We start from the raw sequence: 21411 nt of genomic DNA, 5'->3' as shown, positions 1-21411 counted from the left end.
TAAGTGTTTTTTTTTTCAGTTAACAAGCATGTTTTCAATTGGTTGCTATACCAAAATTAGTATTGAATTGGATTACTTTAACGCTTAGCAAAGATGATATTGTATTATCATATTTGGCAATTAGCATTCTTTATTTTTTAATAGTTTATGTACAAAGTTACACACAAAACACAGACAAGGAGAAAAATTGTACAAAGGCACATCTTATTTCAACAGAAATCTCTTCCAGCAGGCCCCTTACTTATGGGAGAGTTAGGATGTCTTTTTATTCTATTGTGTCTTAAAAGATATTCTTACTCCCCCATAACTTTATCGTTCTATATTTATTTGATATCTTTAGGGGCATGATATCTAAAGTAATAGCCCTTTAACGTAATCTGGAGTTAAAAAACTATCCTAAAAATCCGAGCGACGCCTCTCGAAAAAGTTAGTTTCTCACATAATGTTCTTGACTTGATAGTTCAGTCTAGTGATAAGTGATTGACTTGATTCAGATAGAGCACGCTCCCACCAACTTATACTTAAAGTTCCCAAAGGGTCGAAATCGAGTTTCAGATACTACAGACTTATGAACGGATAGATATGGCATTATAAGAAAACTTTAACTAGAGATAAAGTAAAGATAAAAAAATATTAAGTCCTTTATTTTTTCTGTTTTAGCATATTTTTAGATTCTATCGATGTAGTATATTATTAATTGGAACCTCAACCAGCTATCTCGGAAATATTTATTCCAATGTAAATCAATATCGCGAAATACACACACAGTTGCACTTAAATACCATTAATAAATGATAAATACATATCGTACGATGTGCCAATAGTAATGTATTATTTCACACAAGTACTTCATTCAGTACGCTATCTATAACATATTGTAATACATGCTTATCTTCATGTAATATCTCGTATATAGGTAGGAATTTCCTATTCGCTTAGTTTGCAGTGAATAATTCGCTTGCATCTTGTATGAATATGAATGTATGTTGGAAACTCTGAAGATCCCTTAACAAGACAGTAAACAGATGTAACAGAGAGAGAGATAAAGTGTTTTACTGAGACATTAATAATTCTCTTTCATCCAAAGATAAGAAATAAAAAATCTTCAGGTCTAAATTATACACCCGCACGATGGCGAACTTGCTGGATTAGCGTACCTACGTATTATTTACTAGAGTGACATTATCTGACATATGCATGGTCATAATGACGCAAATGATTTCGTGTGATTACCTCATCCTGCACTTAAGGCAACAACTATTACTCGTGAAATTGTACGCGTTTATCTTCCATCAATTAAATGTTTTACACTGTTCATAAATCTTATTTTTTTGCGAAAAGAAATCGCTATAAACATTTTACAGGCCATTAATTGGCACTAAAACAAGCAACAGAATGCAAATTGACACATCAGTTTATGTTTCAAACCAGTTAGGGATGGAAAGATCCGAGTGCACACTCAATTGCACTTCTATTTATGCAGAGAGCAATAAAAACGTAGCGATGTGTACTTCGCAGACAGAGTGCCCTAGCAAGGGAATTACAAGGGCGTCTTTATTTAGATACGAAAGGACATCAACTGTTGATAAAACAGACTCGTATGATGTTTTGTTTCTATGCCGATGGGATAAAAGATTCGTACGTCTGGCTGTGCTGAGAATAGATCGCCGTTTTTGTTGTAATCGTAATCCGCTTCGAGGAATTTCATTCAGGAAATCAATGGTGAACTGGTTCATGGTAAAATATTTGCTCTTTGCACTGCTTCATGGTTTAAAAATAACTATGAAAACATGTACTTTATATACAAACGATTTCGAAAAGCCATCTTTACTATTGATCTGTAAGTTTTAACCATCACATGAAACAGTACCTACTAGCACTTTATCAGGTGTTTGTAAGCCAAGATATCAAAACATAGACTTCCATATTCGTGTGCAAAATATAATAAATCCTCTGGCCAGACTGCTATCATTGCATATCATATCACCATTGATCGAGAATAACAATGATTGTGCTTATTTCAGCTGCAACGATATTTCACAAGACTTATTCGGATTTCAGCTATCATTTAACATCCTTGGTAGTCATTACGGGTAGTCAGAAGCCAGTAAGTCTGACACCAGTCTTACCAAGGGGTATTGGGTTGCCCAGTTAACAGAGTTGAAGAGGTTAGATAGGCAGTCGCTCTTTATAAAACACTGGTACTCAGCTGCATCCGGTTAGACTGGAAGCCGACCCCAACATAGTTGGGAAAAGGCTAGGTAGATGATGATTGAGATTTTAGCAACTTCCAGCTACATTTGTTTTCTCCCCTTCAAAGTGATCTATGAGAACAAATTGGTCTAACTAAACGACCTCAAATCGCAGCAGGAGTGCTAGACGTTGATACCAACGTGACACCGCACGTGACTGAGTTTCATGTCGCTCAGTGCGTTCGCTGCCACGAATAATCATTGTATTGTATGGTTTTTATAGCTCCAAGATTTTAAAACTACTTCGCTTGAGTTGTTAGTTAAAGATATTTTGCACTTGTCTGGCTTGGAGTACAAATAATTATTGGAGGGATCTGGCTCAAGTGACAATTACTGTCGCAACGGCAGAAATACAACCTTTTTTTTATTTTCGGTTCAACAGAAGAGGTGATAGGACCCTTAGCGTCCCTGACTTTGAGCTCTCGAACCAAGGGCCCTCAGTAGGACACTGTCAGGCAGGGCCCACCTTTCTACAACATTGTTCAATCAAAAAACAAGACATCCCAAAACAAACAGGAACCTAGCAACAGTTCCCTTAATGAGCTATTTAGGCTTTTTAAACCCAACCTCCATATTAGGACTTCCTAGTATGTAAATGTTTGTGACACGGGCCTCTAACGTACTCCACATCCTGTCTATTAGCTATAACGGTACTCACATATCTTGTTTAACAACTCAAAGAATTATTAACTTCAATTTTATGAATCAGTAGTAAGTACTACCTAAGTGTTATGACCTCTTTTAATATGCAACAAGTGTTCTGAGTGACATTGAACCGCTCGTTAGTATGAAGGGTAGTACACACCATCGGAATGCTACCACTTGCCGCCCCTTTGTTGATACAGTTCAGGCTTTACCATAAATTAAGGGTGGTTTGTTATGTAACTTATGTGAGCTTGTTTTGGTCACCGGTCTACCGAGAAAGTCGATATTTTTCTACTACTACTGGTACCTTCTAAAGCAATTTTATCGATTTTCTGTATTTATGAACACGAGGAAATATTTGTTGGCATGTTTGGTTCGTTTGAGTATTATTTACGTTTCCTGCCCATTCTTCAATACAAGAGACAACATTTCAATGAGCAGTCTTTCTATTCAAAAGTTGACTTTCAAGTGCCACTCAATGGAATATATGTTTCTGATTTTGATTTCTTCTTTTGTAACTAAAACAATTACATGCCAATTCAATTCAAATTATGCCCGGATTAATCTGACCCCTACATGCATACGATCCAGTAATTTCATATTGAACTTGTCTACAGTTGAGGTCAATATCACCGACCATAACCTTCATCTTATTAAGGAGCACCCATGAAGAATACTCCAATGTCCACATAAAATTCTTAGCACTACCAAAACTGTCATTGGACCGCACTTACTCAGTGAATCATGCCTACCTAGTATATTGGCATTATTCCCTCGCATGTCGTCGAGCTATTAAGTAAGAGTATTCGTGTTAAACCTCGGCCCATGTCGGCGTAATCCGCCGGCGTGACATCGCGCCACAGAACCGGTAGCTGGAACTTCTAAATGTTTGTAGGTCTACATGTAGGACTAGCTAGATTGACTAGAGCAGTGGTTCTTAACCGGTGGTCCGCGGACCACTGGTGGTCCCTGGAGACATTCCAAATGGTCCGCGAAGCTTAGCTTCGCGTCGTTGCTATACGTTATCTAACTTTATTTTTACCGACTTCTCTATTTAAGCAGAGGTTTTGGACGCATGGACGTAAATAAGTTAAGTTTCGGGGTCCGGACCACCCCCCCTTCCCATTCATATCATATTATATACTTGTCCAACAGTAAAAAATGTATGTTTGGGCTACTGTTACTGTTACAGCCTTTTTATCGTCCCACTGCTGGGCACAGGCCTCCTCTCACACGGAGAAGGATTGAGCATTAATCACCACGCTTGCTCAATGCGGGTTGGTGATTTCAGAGTTTATAGTCCAGGTTTCCTCAAGATGTTTTCCTTCACCTTTTTATTTTTATTTATTTTATTTTATTTATTCCTTTATTTCAGGCAACTAGGGCCCATAAAAATACAAATACACATATATCGTACATTACAATACTTATAAACTAATACATAAAAATTCACCATATCAATATATATATACAATACTATATCTATAAAAACTTAAACATACTATAAATACATAACAAATATTCTTAAAACTAATGCACACGATGTGTCGGCGTCGTGTTACGCTGACTGGTGTCACGTAGCCGGCCACGAAACCGGCGGTACAGAACACCCTTCGGCCAAAAATCTTCCTTGAGGACCTTCTCGAGACCTTGTGTCGGAACACGCACCACGAACGAGTTAAAATTTGTGTTGTGACGCGGTTCCAACCTCACGACCCTCAAGGTCCAGCTGGTCTTCACGCGCAGATATTCCACGACCTCCTCAACCTTCGTGGAATGGTGCAGCCTGGACACGTACAGCTGCGTCGTCGGAATAGCTGGACGCAGCAGCATATTGGGCCCCGCCAGCGCAGTACCGCACTGGTTCCGACAAGGAGGTTTCTTTTTCTTCCTCTTCTCGACCTTGACGAAACCATCCTTGTCGCACGTGTCGACCTTGGGACCCTGCCTTCTCAAAACCTGGTTTGGTTTCGATCGGCTCTTCTTACCCCCTTTTGTGGTTTCCGCTATTTTAACCTGCGAGTTTTGTGGCTCAACAGGCTTCTCAGCGGCTACAATTGCTGCGTAGGCTCGTTTGGGGGTTGACGAACCTACACGAGTCATCGTCTCTACCGATGTCGAGGCAGGGACGGCGGCGGCACACGTTGCAACGCATGCATTCTCGGCAGTAGGTGACGCATTCGAGCCCGCCGACTCGAAACTGCAGATGGAGGCATTTTGCGCCCCGCGACGCGTGTTCACATTTCTGTCGCCGTCGGTAGGTGACCTACTTGCAGAAATTGCATTGCGCAATGCTACTAATTCTGCCCGTAGATCACTGATGGTGTTGTTGGACACCTCCAGCTGATGCTGCATCTCGGCCTGGCTTTGCTTCAGGAGTGTAATGTCCTTCAGCAGCCTGGTGACATCTACGTGGTCAAACGTGACGGGAGGAAGCTTGTGCAGGTCCTTCGCCACGAAATCGGGCACGTCGTCCGGGTCGGTCTCCTTCAACAGCGTGACGATGTCTTGGAGACTCTTCTCTGTGCCATCCCTTCGACGAGACGGCATCTGGCTAACTTTGCCAAGCGTCGTGAAAAGCAGCAATTTAGCACTGCTAATTTCATCTTCCTTGAACGAGGTCTTGCAGATCTGCAAGATGCTAACCTCGTCCATGTAGTCGATGGCATGTTTAATAAATGCCAACACTTCGTTGGCTATGAGCGTTTGTGCACTCATAGCGAAAACCGGGCAGCGGCTATAGCCGCGCAATTCGCGAATTTAAAATTCATACAGTGCAGCGCAAACGCGTCCGTACTCGACCGCGTATGGCACTGGACTGATCTCAGCCATTGGTGTCTAAGTATACTTAGAAAGTACATACAAACTTAGAATAGTTGCATTGGTACTTGCCTGACCCTGGAATCGAACCCACACCCTCATACTCGAAAGGTTGGTTCTTTACCCACTAGGCCACCACGACTCACTAGGCCACCACGCTTGTTGTTTGGGCTACATTTTACGTAATTTTAATTTTGATTCTTAAAAAAAAATCTACTTTCGCGCTCGCTTCGCTCGCGTATTCAGAAACTATATGCCCTTGTTCTTGCATTTGTCAACAAACAAAAAGTTAAGTACGTTTGGGCTACATTTTACGTAATGTTTGAGTCTGAAAAAAATTCGCGCTCGCTTCGCTCGCGCATTGGAAACTGCATAAGCATCTATATATCTTTCTTTACATTTGCTTACCTACAAAAGAATAGAGAACAGTTATGAAATTAGTAAAGAGAATGCAGACACAAAAATCTCATTAAATTAAAATCTGTAACTAATTTTTATCGACTTATCTATGTGAGCAGGGGTTTTCGCATGGACGTATATAAGTTAAGTTTCGGGGTCCGGACCATCCCCCCTTCCCATTCATATCCATCTTACTTGTCCAACAGAAAAAAATGTATGTTTAGGCTACATTCTACGTAATTTTAATTTTGAGTCTTTAAAAAAATTTCGCGCTTGCTTCGCTCGCGTATTCAGAAGCTGCATGCTATTTATATTCTGTATTTGTATTCTTGCATTTGTCAAGAAAGAAAAAGTTAAGTACGTTTGGGCTACATTTTACGTAATGATTATTTAAGTCAGAAAAAAATTCGCGCTCGCTTCGCTCGCGCATTTGAAAACTACATAACCATTTGTTTGTCTTTCTTTACATTTGCTTACCTACAAAAGAATAGAGAAGAATTCTGAAGATAGTAAAGAGAATGCAGTCACAAAAATCTCATTAAATTAAAATCTGTAACTTTTAGTTTTTTTGCTAAATAATAAAGAAATGAGTGATAAAGTTAATGAGATAAAGTGTGCTTCTATACTTTATCAAAGAACCCTCAATTTAGGTAAATCAATGAGGTGGTCCGTGGCATGATAACTTTTGGTGAAGTGGTCCCTCATGACAAAAAGGTTAAGAACCACTGGACTAGAGGGACTAGAGGGACTAAAGGGACTGGATGGAAGAGGAAACAATACCCTTTCGCGGTAGACGGATAACAAGATTGCAAGTTTTTGTAACTGCTTGTATTATAGCTAGCTTTTAAGACAGAATTATCAAGTATGAAGACGTGTATCTAGAGCCAAATCATTCGCTCCTGATGCAACCCTAATGCTGACCATGATCCTCAGATACAGGGGGGAAAGTAATAAGTTTATAACATTAGCCTGAAACTGCACCAGTAACCTACCAACCAGTAAATAAGCTACCAACAAATCGTAAGGTTTCATACAAACGACTGTCGGCCGAATTCCGAATTATTTACAACATCAACGCTATTTTAGACTAAGATCAGGTGCAAAACCACAGCTGTTCGATTCCAATTAAACATACAATCTATTAGTTCAACACTTTATTTATCTCGATTGTTGCTGTGTTATCTCTAAATACCTGGAAACACGTGTTTTTTGCCGTCACGTTGTATTTATAGCGATTCCTAGCACGCAAGCGGTTTTACATCGCTTAAGTATGAACGTAATGTCGGTAAAAGTGAATCGATTGGTTATTGAATTAGATATGTCTTATTAATAAGCAAATCGATTTAGAATAGTATTCATTCATGATTTATGCAGAGATTTGAGCCTTGCGTTCGTGTTTGTTTTGTTTTAAGATAGGAAAATATTACAAATATTGGTAAAAGCCATTTATATAGTAGTGTTTGTTATTTTATATGTTTGTAACTCTAGTAGGTAAGTATCACTAGGTTCGGGTGAATGTCAATAATGAGCAATTGAGCATAGAAAGACCAACGCTTGATTTCAATACTTATTTATTCCGAGATTTGAGATTGATTTAAGATTAGCAGAAATACTTTACTTTTTGTGAGTAACCTACAATTTAAGACGGTTTTTAGTTAAGTTGCTTTTGTATTCACAGCACGTATTATAAAGACTGCAAACTGTCTGTAGTGAGCGTCACGGATTTAATTTCCGCACAGACCAAATTTAAATCGTTCTTCGACTTTTGGTGAATGTAATCAAACTGAACACACTTACTGTACATAGAAAAAATCCTTAAGGTACCATATTATATTAAGAACCGATTTTCAACTGTTAGCGACCACTTTCAATCTTTTGAAAGTGTGTCATCAAGCTCACAGAATACGACTATTTACATACCTATTATGTATACACAAAAATAAACTATCCAAATCACCAAAACATGGTGATTTGGATAGTTAAATTCAAATCAGACAAAAAATATTTGTCATCTCTATAACCAATTAACTCTATGCCCACACTTACCTTTCTATTCGTTCGGAAATACAGTACTCCCACCGTTGGCTATTGCATCTCCACTCTCTCACTCTCCTTAATACCGGCGAGTTCAGCTCGTCACATATGATCTTCAACGCAGCTTCTTCTAACACATCTTGCACGGCTATTAGTGATAACCTGGTGGAAATAATTGTTAATTAAAATTATAAAACAAATGATAAATATGATAGTCTAGCTCGTTAGGATTTCACTCGTGTCCCGTGGCGACTACTTCGAACTTCCAGGAGATGGATAAAAAAATAGTCTCAAGTAGGTTATACTGATGGATAATCCAAGCTTTGTGAAGAAGAAGTATTGTATCAGCAATATTTTAGTCCGATTAGTTATGAATTCTGAACAAAACTTCTAAGAAGTGTGTTCCTAGAAAACCCTAGGAGTCTTTTAATGAATATGACTTAGGTAAATGTCTCACGTGGGTCTCATCATGTTAATGATAAAAGTTAAGGAAGTACAAACTAAAGTCCAACCATACATTTAAAACGAAATCATTTCATAGTTTCAAATTGATCGTAAAGTCACTAATGATCATACTATATGTAGGTACGTACATAAACATAATTACAAAAACTGAATAGCCGTCATGTCCAAGCGCGAGCATTGTGAAGCATGACTGACAGTCTTTTATAACTACAGGAAACACGTGAATAGTACAAACTATTATGTACACTTCAAAAGAGTATGAATCTATACTTAATATTGTGAAGCTGTTTATTTGAAGGTATAATCTCAGGAAGTGCTGGATTGATTTTAAAAAATCGTTGTGTGTTAAACAGTCCATTTGCCTGTTTGGAAAGGTCTTGGCTACTTTTATCAGGATGTGCAGAGCAGTGTTCGAGGGTCTGATTAAGCGATCGGTTAAAAATTGACTCTTCTATAGTTTCATAGCTCTTATCATTTCTTAGTAGATTCTATCAAAAATCTAGAATTATTAACATAATTAAATGCGAAAGTGAGGTCATTACCCTTTCACATTATAAATGCTGCACCTTTTGTGAGACAATTTTAGCACAGAGATAGGTGGTACCATGGCCCAAAATTTTATACAGAGACGCGTACGAAAACGCGACTTGACAAACCAACTAGGTAGGTACAAGAATAGAATACTTAGTGATTATTGCAACATGATTTCTAGTTTACATATGTCGTTATATATAAACGTAAATCATCAAGTGCATTACATAATGGCTTCCCACCGTAATCAAAAGATGATTTTTCCTAGCTTCTGAGAGCGGTTACGTTCGTTTCCCTATCGAACTAACTCTTCGCGCCCATATAGGTAACTAGGTATTTTTTTTTCAAATCGGACCAGCTATTCCCGAGATTAGCGCGTTCAAACAAACAATCATATTTTTCAGATTTAATATATTAGTATGATACTGATCTACATGATGATGAGAAAGAGACAATACAGAAGGAAGCTATTAAATTCTAATAATAAAACTCGGATTACAGAGCTTCTTAATTACAAGGTACATTAGGTTATTAGGCCAATCCGGATTTAATTGAAACTACAGGCCATTATTAACCGATATTGTATTATAATATGTATTATCGGAACAGATAAGTAGTTATCGAAGAAGGTCAAACGCAAAAAGTCCGAGTGGCCTTTGTAAAGGACGATATAATTGCTTGAAAGAGTATGGTGAATTATGGGATGATTGCTGAAAGACATGACATGTCTGGAAGGAAATTAGACACTGAAAATCCTCACTAACACTATAAATGAGAAAGTAACTCTTGTATATCTGTTTATCTGGCTTTCATGTAACGATTTTAATGGAGTTAGGAACTTGGAACATAGATAGTATGAAGCCCAATGGCTACTCTACATATGTATCCCCTTCCGGGGGCGGGAAGTAGTTCCCTCGGGTCACGGGTAATATTGGAGGTGGAAGCTGGTGGAACATCACTTCAGAAGCTTACTCTTCAATCATTTTTATCTAGTACAATTTTCAATTCAAAATGAATTGAATGATTCTGAAGGGAAGCATAAGATTTTTTTTGTATGTACTGAAATATTGTGTTGGTATGTTTATACGCGTTTTTTACGTAGGTAAAGTGCAATAAAATACAACTATCTACATGCCTAATTACACTATATTAATCGTTTTATATTCCTCCTCTACCACTGTTCATTGTATGAGGAAAAGATATTTTTTTTTAACTAAGTTACAGTTTAAATTGCGGTTTGAAATTACAAGTTCTGCATTTGTAATTATCTATTTTGTGCAAAACTTGGACAAAAATAACTTGATAACTGCTAAATACTGGAAGGGAAATTCCCGTGTTTGTCGCGAAAATCCGCATCCGAAACTGGTTAATGTTTTAATTAATAACATCCGTATGAAAGTAGAAAAGTGTAGTAAAGTGATAAAAAATAGGCGAATTATATTTTTATCCGGAATCCTGGTACAGGGTCGGGATAGTATTCCAATAAAATCCGATTTAAGTTACCACTTCCGTTTTAAAAACTGTCTTCACATAATTAATATTTAGCTTTTCATTAGGAACTAATTTAACAGTGAAAGCCAAGACAATCGAAGTGATAAATCAAACTGACACGTCATTATACATAATTGACATACAATACAGTTGGGTATTTTTAGTTATAACTCTACTATATAATGATTTATAGTGGTAATTATATTTAATCAAGGTATTTGTTAAATTAATCTAATTATGTTTAGACGGTTTAAATTCAATTACATAACTGACTAGGTTATAAGGGGGACAAATTTTTAAATCAAATTTATTAGTGGATTAGTGGGTACAAAATAATGTTAAAAAAAACTTACTTATTTTCCAAAATAGTCCTGCAAACGACCTCTCTGACTCCAGGGTTCGTGATCTTCTCCACACTAAGCTGATGAAGGTTCCATGAGGCAATACGGCCACATCTCACTCCATCTCGCTCATAGTTGAATACTTCTTCAACTATAGGCCTATGCGAGTATGCTGATAGTAAATCCAGGATATCATTCACTGGGACAGTGGCAAACCCATTTGGCAATGTCATAGGAAACTTGGCATTTGTTGGCATTGACAAACTCTTTCTATGCGGTGTCTTTGGGGTACTTGAGACCCCATTTGGCATACTTTCAACATCGTTCCACCCGTTCACATGTCCGTTCGTTAAATGCTGTACACTCTCACACTTTCTCGGTTCCAAACTTAAGTGCTGCTTAACTGTACTTAACCTAACAATGTCCATACCACGTACTTTGATTAAATCGTCTAAAGATTTGAACGGACCTTTTTTGTTTCGGTAATCAACGATGTTTGCGGCTATTTCTTGGTTGAGGCCCGGTACACATTGTAATTGGAACACACTCGAGGAGTTTACCGAGCACAGTTTACTTTCCGACTGTATCCGCACACTGTCTAACGATTGTGTCCGTGAACTTGCTCTAGATATTTGTTTCCTTATGTTTGTGCATATTTCTGGCCTGAGTAATTCTAGCTTTTCAGCTCCTATACCTAAAAGGGTAACATGTTATTAATGTATAGGGTAAATAAATCGTTTTGTTCTATTATTAGATTATAAATGAAGAAGTATGTGAACTAAACACAAACTTTATTCACAGTCAATTCTATTGTAAATGTTATTCAATTGTGTAGACTTGATTGAATTGTGTCTGTCTTGTTTAAAACTAGAACCAAACAAAAGTGGTCAGCAATTGATAAATAGCTTTCATACCACAAATGTGCCTAATATTTTGCTTAGGCAATAATATTTACTCAAATAATGATTTATCATGTGCATGAGCAGAATATTATGGGTTGAGGAGGTCAGATAGGCAGTCGCTTCTTGTAAAGCACTGGTACTCAGCTGAATCCGGTTAGACTGGAAGCCGACCCCAACATAGTTTGGGAAATGGCTCGGAGGATGATGAGCAGAATATTATGTGTGTTAATAGTTTAAGATATTGTTTTCTCAACATGTTTAACACAACAGAAAACTGATTTACAATTTGTTATTTTTTTTGCTTACCTGTCTCTTTATATTCAGTGACTCATAAAAGTAAGTTTTTATGCAATATTGCAAAGGACAATGCTATTCTTTGTATGGAAGTTGGGCTCAAGAGTTGCCCACAGTAACTGCATAGTGTATTATGTTCCATAGGCTTATAATAGGTCCCAGACCGAAATATTTCGAAATCTATCCCAGGAGTGCTGAGAAAAACTGGTTTGACTCTTATTCAATACTACGAAAAATATGCTTACGAACTCTTAACTATTCCACTTTTATTACCTTAATTGAAATGCATTATAATATTACTCGACAAATACGAGGTATTGAACGAGATTTTTTTTTACCGACTTCAAAAAATGGAGGAGTTTCTCAGTTCGTTTGTATTCTTTTTACGTAAGTACGTGCATAACTCCGTCGTTTACCAACCGATTTAAACAATCATTTTATTGTTTAAAAGGATTTACTTTCCAAATAGTTCCAGGGTCCAGGGTCTGGTGATAGAAACCTTAAAACATTATGGAACTCTCGGAAATTGTAAGCACATATCGAATAAAAACTTGTCAATCGGGTATATGTCTCCGACACCACAAAACTGTGGAGGTTAAGACCTGACCTGACGATGGAGACGACAGTGAGACGAGGGAACTCCTCAACGGTATCTATTTACTACCTCGTGTTTGAGCTTATTTTATTCGTCTTGATAAGATTTTTCCATTGCCATTAAGGATATTAATTGCATGACGCTACTCGAACTTAGGACTGATTGTGGTAGATAGAGACTGAAAAGCAAGAGAAACAACAATTACCTTTAAACGTCTATCTGATATATATATATCTCTATCTATCAAGAAAAGAGGTTGTTAGGTTTGTGGCTGCTTAAAATGGCTTGCTAACAATGGCTGGCTAACATTAGAACTGGTTTTTCTCGGGACCTCTGGGACCGATTTCAAAAATATTTGGATTCCGTCTTAAGAGTGAAGTAAAAAACCTATTTTAATCATTCCCACTACTGGGCAAATGGCTTGGGCTTCATAAACTGACTGTTCAAGTTGGACATTAGAACCGGGTTTTCTCGGGACCTCTGGGACCGATTTCAAAAATATTTGGATTCCGTCTTAAGAGTGAAGTAAAGAACCTATTCTAACCATTCCCACTACTGGGCAAATGGCTTGGACTTTATAAAGTGACTGATCAAGTTTAACATTTGAACCGGTTTTTCTCGGGACCTCTGGGACCGATTTCCAAAATATTTGGATTTCGTAACAACAGTGAAGTAAAGAACCTATTCTAACCATTCCCACTACTGGGCAAATGGCTTGGGCTTTATAAAGTGACTGTTCAAGTTTAACATTTGAACCGGTTTTTCTCGGGACCTCTGGGACCGATTTCAAAAATATTTGGATTCCGTCTTAAGAGTGAAGTAAAGAACCTATTCTAACCATTCCCACTACTGGGCAAATGGCTTGGACTTTATAAAGTGACTGATCAAGTTTAACATTTGAACCGGTTTTTCTCGGGACCTCTGGGACCGATTTCCAAAATATTTGGATTTCGTGACAACAGTGAAGTAAAGAACCTATTCTAACCATTCCCACTACTGGGCAAATGGCTTGGGCTTTATAAAGTGACTGTTCAAGTTTAACATTTGAACCGGTTTTTCTCGGGACCTCTGGGACCGATTTCCAAAATATTTGGATTTCGTGTTAACAGTGCAGCAAAGAACCTATTTCGACCACTTTCACTACTGGGCAAATGGCTCAGGCTTTGTTAAGTGACTATCTATGGAGAATATTTGAACCGGTTTTTCTCGAGACCTCTGGGACCGACTTCAAAAATATTTGGATTTCGTGTTCAGAGTGCACTATGGAACCTATTTTAACAATTTCCACTACTGGGCAAATGGCTTGGGCTTCATAAACTGACTGTTCAAGTTGGACATTAGAACCGGGTTTTCTCGGGACCTCTGGGACCGATTTCAAAAATATTTGGATTCCGTCTTAAGAGTGAAGTAAAGAACCTATTCTAACCATTCCCACTACTGGGCAAATGGCTTGGGCTTTATAAAGTGACTGTTCAAGTTTAACATTTGAACCGGTTTTTCTCGGGACCTCTGGGACCGATTTCAAAAATATTTGGATTCCGTCTTAAGAGTGAAGTAAAGAACCTATTCTAACCATTCCCACTACTGGGCAAATGGCTTGGACTTTATAAAGTGACTGATCAAGTTTAACATTTGAACCGGTTTTTCTCGGGACCTCTGGGACCGATTTCAAAAATATTTGGATTTCGTGTTAACAGTGCAGTAAAGAACGAATTTCCACCACTTTCACTACTGGGCAAATGGCTCAGGCTTTGTTAAGTGACTATCTATGGAGACCATTTGAACCGGTTTTTCTCGGGACCTCTGGGACCGATTTCAAAAATATTTGGATTTCGTGTTCAGAGTGCACTATGGAACCAGCTGAAACTACTCCCACTGCTGGGCAAACTTTGAGCCCACACCCTGGCATTGTCCTTTACTGGAGTATCATGCAAGCAAGTTTAATTAAGCTGAATGATTTATAAGAGGATGTTTCTGCAAGTTATTACTTTGTTAACATGTAACTGTGTAAAATCCCATTGTTATAAAGAACGATAGAGAAATAGACAATATAAATCTCTTTGTTTCTATACTAATCCCATTATTGTTGTTATTGCTGTTGATTAATTATTCTTCCAAATTGGCAGACAATTACCAAAGTACATGTTGGTAAAAAGTAACAATTATTTCTGCTTGAATTGAAGCCTTGACATACTTGTAAGGAAGTCCTACTCTTGAATAAACAACATTCAAATAGATATTAATTCCTAAACAAATATATTAGCAGCGTTTTACCTGAAATAAAACGCATATTAAATACTTACCTTATTTGAAGCTTACTAGTTTGAGATAGGCACCTACGTGTTTTCCGCTTTTATCTCTGTCCTTTTCTACCCCATATCTTGCATCTCTCTCGCACACCGACCAGTTTCACTCCCCACCAGGCAGGAGGCGACGAGTGTTCTCGGCGGCCACAGTTCGTCATTGAGTCGAAAACACCAGGCAGAAATTAAAATGTAAGCTTCAAATAAGGTAAGTATTTAATATGCGTTTTATTTCAGGTAAAACGCTGCTATTAAATTCTTGACCGTTATTTGAAGCTTACTAGTTTGAGACGTGTTTGTTATCGCCTGGTGGAAGTGGACGCCAATGTGAGCAAAAGCACAATGAAATTGTGTATGTAAATAGGTACTTAGGTACACGAGTAATCACATGTAAGTATGTGTATTGCGTCCTGGAATACTAATGTAATCAAAGTTAACTGGTACTGGTACTCAGCTACATCCTGTTAGACTGGAAGCCGACCCCAACATAGTTGGGAAAGGGGCTCGAAGGATGAGTAATAAAAATTAAAAGAGAGATGCAAGAACAAAAGCAAAAATTGATTTCATTTTCTAATAGTAATTAACAAAAACATTGCGATACTTCTTAATAACAATAGTAACAAAAATATAGACATTAATCAGCTGGATTAATTAAATAATCGAGATAACTTGCTACTTCTATTTAGTGGGTATCTTTCCCTTCTGTAAAAATGGGCAAATGTATTGCCTGATCGCCAATTACCCTTTGCTAATATATCGTCCAAAGGTATATTGTCAACACAGATTTTGACGCTACCGCCGAGTGGAAGCTTCCTGGGGTTGTAGTTATTCCTGCCTCTTTTAACAATGTCTTAATCCACCCGCATCATCGTTCGGGTGCCTGCCTTTGGTTGGCCTCTAACGGATATAAATAAATTTAAGGAATTAGCCGATGTCCGTCTATCTTCTAACAAGGCTTTAGTCTTTCTGACCCAATACACTGGACTTAGATTTATATTTTCCTGATTATCCATCAAACAACAACCCGACTGCCTATGACTAGAACTGTCGGTCTTAGAGTCAAAGACTGGCCATAAGATTAAATTATCTTTGTTGTTTTTGAAATGTTCTGGGTCTATTGCAAGCAAGGAAAGATCATGGACTCGCCTTTCCGAAACAAGCTAGCAAAAGAAAGAGCAGCAGTGTGCCTGGAAGTTGCAAATGGATTATTCTCGTCTACGTTTACTGCACTTAAGTAGGTTACCAATTGGTCAATATTCCAGATGGACGGCTTCCCGGGGAACAGGTTTGCTCAGCGCTATTGATTTTAAAATGTGTCCGACTAGAACGTGTGAACCTAGCTCTAGAGTGGTTTCTGCATTGCATAGTGTAGCTATAACTGACTTGTGTAATAAAATAGTATTGTATGCTAGTTTATTTACTATGTGTAAGTCCGCTAAAAATTGGGTAAGTAAGTATAGGTCCAAATAGGGATTCAAGGATTCATAGGATCCAATTTCATACTTTTCGCCCCAATTTAACCATCGACTCCAAGCTGATTGATAAGTGTTGCGTGTGGATTGAAGAAGACTTCAGTCGGAGAGACTCCTTGTCCCTCCCCCCCCCCCATTTCCTTGACCTTGGCAGGGGGTATCCCCGTTGCTGTGTCTATCGGTTTCTGCTCGAGGTTCATCAGTGTGTAGGGTACTGCTAATGATCGGGACTTCAAATCTGCTCGCCAAAATACCTGGTGCCACCGAAGGAACTACTATGAGATTAACTCCCGTTCCTGAATTGAGATGACTGAGGACCTACGGTATAAGGTAAGGTGGCGGTAATACCCATGCTAGCGGGTAAGTCAAAACTTGAGAAAAATGCATCGTGGAACCCCGCTTTCGGGTCCTTCAGATCTAGGGGCACGTAGTACACAACTATGTGTCCCTGGGCTCGCTTCGAGGCAAATAGGTCCACTGCTGATACAAGATGCCACTCCGGTGGAGGTTTGTGTCGGGAGAGATGGTCTGCCTGACTGTTGAATAGGGCTGGTATATGATTCACGACGTGATAGATTTGATACAGCTCAAGATAACTGAATACTCTGTACGTCAAGTTCGGTAGGCTCCTTGATCGGGTGCCACCTTGATTTCTTAGATATGACACCACAGTCCCATTTCTGCATTGAAAAATGGCTGTTGATCTCTTTAGCAACTTGCCGTGATTTTCCAGTTAATACTGCAAGCATCTCTTTCAGATCGCAGTGAAAGCCTTTTTCTCTCTCGTTCCATGAACCCATTACGGGAGTTCCGTTCAGTTGTGCCCCCATCCTACATCGGAGGCGTCCGTGGTTATAAGGTGACAGGGAAGTGGCGAATGAATATCCAAGGTTTGGTGGCAGCTGACCAGCCACCACTTTAGATCTGCTAAGGTATCTGCTGGTAGGTTCAACATTGCTATACTCCATTCACCGAGCCGTGAGCCCACAATGTAACCAAAGAATGACACTTTTTCAAAATGGTGGGTATAACCCGACCGATGACAAAAACGTCACATTTTTATGTAAAATGTTCTTAGTATCTGTGGTCTTCAATTAAGTAGGGTTCTATGTATGACAGTCAAGACTTCTAGGTTCATTTTACATGTAAACGATTTACTACATATTTCATTAAAATTAAGAAAATAATTTACGGCATTTATTATACATATTTGATTTCAATTAAGTTTGAAAAGATTGCATAAGTTCCACAGACATCGTTCTAAAATATCATTTCTAATGTTGTCAGCATATTACTTTCGTAGTTATTTTTATAAAATATGATCATTACTTCAATCGTGACTTATAAGAACCCTTTTTATGGTTTGTTCACCGTTTGGCTCACGGTTCCATGAATAGGGTAGGTATAGATTGCTGTTCAACACTGCATTGAGGATAGTGAGGAGAGCCCGGTAATGCAGTCTGCCGTATGCAACAACGAAAACTTGCGAAGTTTAAAAGTCCTATCAAGCTATGCAGGTCTTCTAAGTTTGTCGTGCTGTTTGTCACGTAGTGCGTTTTGTCATTATCTTGTTGATAATGCTTGCGATTTATTCACTTGCCATCCAAAACATGGTGCAAATGATCCCAAAGTAGGCAAATATATCTTGGTGAGCCACCAGAAAATCGAGATACACAATTATAAGTAACCCTTGAGTTTTCAAAGTTTGAGCCACCCAAATTGGTCACTGTGGCGAAGGTCTTGGGTGCCGTGCTTAAGCCAAATGGTAGGCACGTAATCTGAAGCAGTCTTCTTCTGTATACTAGTCGAAGAACATATCTGTGACCTTCGGCTACCGGAAGGTAGAAGTAAGCCTGGGCGAGATCCACTTGCGCAGCCATTCGTCTTTCTGAAGAAACTCTAGCACCCGAAAAACATTTATTAAACTGAAGGGTTCCGTAATTATGAACTTGTTGAGAACCTTGAGATTGAGTATTGGACGGTTCTTTCCGTCGCCTTTTGGGCACAAGAAACATATTGGAAAGAAAGCTGGCAGAATTTGCAGCTATCAATAGAACTTTTTGTTTTATCATTTGGGATATGACGACATCCATCTCTTTGGACTCTCTGGTCAAATCTGGCATTATCTATCAAAGGTGGCTTTTGGCCAATGGTATGCGATACCCAGTTATTATTTTTAACAAGAAAGGCGGAGCTCCCATTTCTTTCCATTGGTCTTGATATAATGTTAGGCAACCCGCCTGGAAAGTCATAACTTACGTGCCTTGTTGGACGCATCAAAGTCCGCCTGCGGTCCTGGACGCTTTCTGTTTCCTCTGTTGGACATGGTTCCTATTGTAATTTACTCGTGATATCCCAAGGGAGCTTTTAGAGTTTTGCGTCACACGCCATTCAGCGTGAGTGTGATTACCATTTCCCTTCGAGGGAAGGTTATAATGGCGACTCTTCGAAAGTCGATCCAAAAAGCCACCCTGCGAGGGTAGATTGCAATGATGGTACGACCCGCAACATGCATGATTGGTACCCTGCGAGGGTCCGTGATAATGAGCCGACCCCTGCGGGGGATGGCTAGTATACTTACTGGTCCCTGCTTTGTAATGATACTGCTACTCGCAACATGCAAGATTGGTACCCTGCGCGGGTCCGTGATAATGAACCGACCCCTGCGGGGGGTGGCTAGTATACTTACTGGTCCCTGCTTTGTAATGATGCTGCGACTCGCAAAATGCAAGATTGGTACCCTGCGCGGGTCCGTGATAATGAACCGACCCCTGCGGGGGGTGGCTAGTATACTTACTGGCAGTCCTAGGCGGAGCGTACCAAGTCTTTCAAGGCCGAAAACCATCACACGCCGTGATAATGAGCCGACCCCTACGGGGGGTGGCTAACAGACTTACTGGCAGTCCGAGGGGAGCGTACCAAGTCTTTCAAGGCCGAAAACCATCACACGCCGTGATAATGAGCCGACCCCCATGGGGGGTGGCTAACAGACTTACTGGCAGTCCGAGGGGAGCGTACCAAGTCTTTCAAGGCCGAAAACCATCACACGCCGTGATAATGAGCCGACCCCCATGGGGGGTGGCTAACAGACTTACTGGCAGTCCGAGGGGAGCGTACCAAGTCTTTCAAGGCCGAAAAGCTTTCTTGACACCACCAGCCCTCTTCAAGTGCGGTAGTGACCAGTCCGAACTAAGGAGATGCTGGTTGGACCGCACCTCACACCATTCTTTTTTGTCAAAAAGTTGAACGCCTTGCAGGATTGAACTAGGGCCACAGGTGCCTTAGGAACTTCGGGCTTGCTTTCTTTTCCATAGTCACGTGCACGGGCTGTGGTAGCTTTATTATTTACCGCATCCGTATTTGCTTTATAAGTCACTCATTCTGAAAACAAATTACTGAAAAAAAAAAAAAGTACACGGAAGAAACTCGTGACAAAAAAGGGGTAGATGTACAAAATATTAACACTTGATTTCGCAAAATCGAATATCGAACGGTAAAACCGTTAACAAATTGTATAAAATATTATAAACTCACCTGTGTTCTGCGAGAGCACTGAGTTTATTTTTCAACGAAATACTACAGCGGTTGGTTAGACCAACCTTCTCGGGCGGAAAACAAGACGCCAATGACGAACTGTGGCCGCCGAGAACACTCGTCGCCTCCTGCCTGGTGGGGAGTGAAACTGGTCGGTGTGCGAGAGAGATGCAAGATATGGGGTAGAAAAGGACAGAGATAAAAGCGGAAAACACGTAGGTGCCTATCTCAAACTAGTAAGCTTCAAATAACGGTCAAGAATTTAATGTGATATTTTCTAGCAGTAAAATTTTGTTCTGTGTATGTAAAAGTGCTAAGTAAACTTGCATTGTCGTCAATTTAATTTCTATTTACCTGAGACAAGTGCGAGGTCGTCCACTCGCTTAAACCTTCCTATCATTTGTCTATGCCGCACTATTTCGCGCGCTAACTGCCTGTTCACCCCCGGCAACGTCATCAGCTGCTCCTCCGTGGCCGTGTTCACGTTCATCAGCTCCGGATAGTCTTCAGAAGGCGGCAAACTGAACGTGTGACTCAAATTCGACTTGTTCAGTTTACTCCGCCGCACGAACCTCCGGAACGAGCTCCTCCGGCCGCTCTTGCCCAACACGGAGCTCGGACTTTGCCCCATTTCGTTGGCCGCCACTTCGAAATTATATATCGATCATAACAACACTAATTACAAATTTCACTAAGAGACATTTGATGAAAAAAAACTATTAATAGATTCTTACGTTACTCACTAGCACTGAGATTGTTCACGGGTACATTAAGCTATTGGAATAAACCACCTTTTGTTGCACTTATCGCAGTAATTATCTCCGTGTAATCATGAAAATAATTACGGTCTCCAGGTAAAAACACTACATAACCACATACAGCTCCCCGTCAGCAAATATATCGCAACAATGAAATAAAGTGACACATTGACAGCCACAGAGTCTCTGTGGCTGTCTCTGTCTCTGTGACAGAGAATGACAATAGATAACGGATAGTTACGTGCCGTGCTTACGTTGAGTTAGCAATCGATTTGCTTAATTGAATACTGTAATTAATTGAATAGGTAAAATGTATTTTAAGTGGCAGAAGTATATGTATAAATAAATCGCTTTCCTGGGATTGCAATTATTAAAAAACATCATTTATTTCATTAGAACTAGAATCAGATACTCTAGATATTTGTTTTTTAATGAATCATCGATGATGTGAAAAGGCCTAACTAAATGATTCTTTTTTTTTATATACACTTGAACTAACAGTATGCTTTTAATTCTGTAGATTATTTCTTTAAGTTATTACTTCTTACTTGCTTTCATCGGACGTTCAATTACTT

The 21411-nt window shown here is 39.3% G+C and overlaps 1 protein-coding gene across 3 annotated transcripts in view; it reads right to left on the bottom strand.

The window, feature by feature from the left end:
- LOC124645830 (endonuclease/exonuclease/phosphatase family domain-containing protein 1-like) overlaps positions 1 to 21010 on the bottom strand; it is a 42113-nt gene extending 21103 nt beyond the window's left edge. The window contains exons 1-4 of one of the 3 annotated variants that reach the window (XM_047185755.1): positions 20813 to 21010; positions 20433 to 20723; positions 10991 to 11672; positions 8163 to 8312 (exon numbers count right to left, since the gene is read on the bottom strand). In XM_047185755.1, coding sequence (XP_047041711.1) covers positions 8163 to 8312; positions 10991 to 11672; positions 20433 to 20709 — 1109 coding nt within the window. In that variant the 5' untranslated portion in view covers positions 20710 to 20723; positions 20813 to 21010. Of the gene's footprint in view, positions 1 to 8162; positions 8313 to 10990; positions 11673 to 20432 lie in introns of all 3 variants that reach the window. The other 2 variants (XM_047185753.1, XM_047185754.1) reach the window with 2 other exon arrangements.
- Between the last annotated feature and the right edge of the window lie 401 nt (positions 21011 to 21411).

This window comes from Helicoverpa zea, chromosome 3, assembly GCF_022581195.2.
Source record: "Helicoverpa zea isolate HzStark_Cry1AcR chromosome 3, ilHelZeax1.1, whole genome shotgun sequence".
Lineage (NCBI taxonomy): Eukaryota > Metazoa > Arthropoda > Insecta > Lepidoptera > Noctuidae > Helicoverpa > Helicoverpa zea.
Note: the sequence above shows the minus strand (reverse complement) of the source record. Positions and strands in the feature narration are given on the sequence as shown.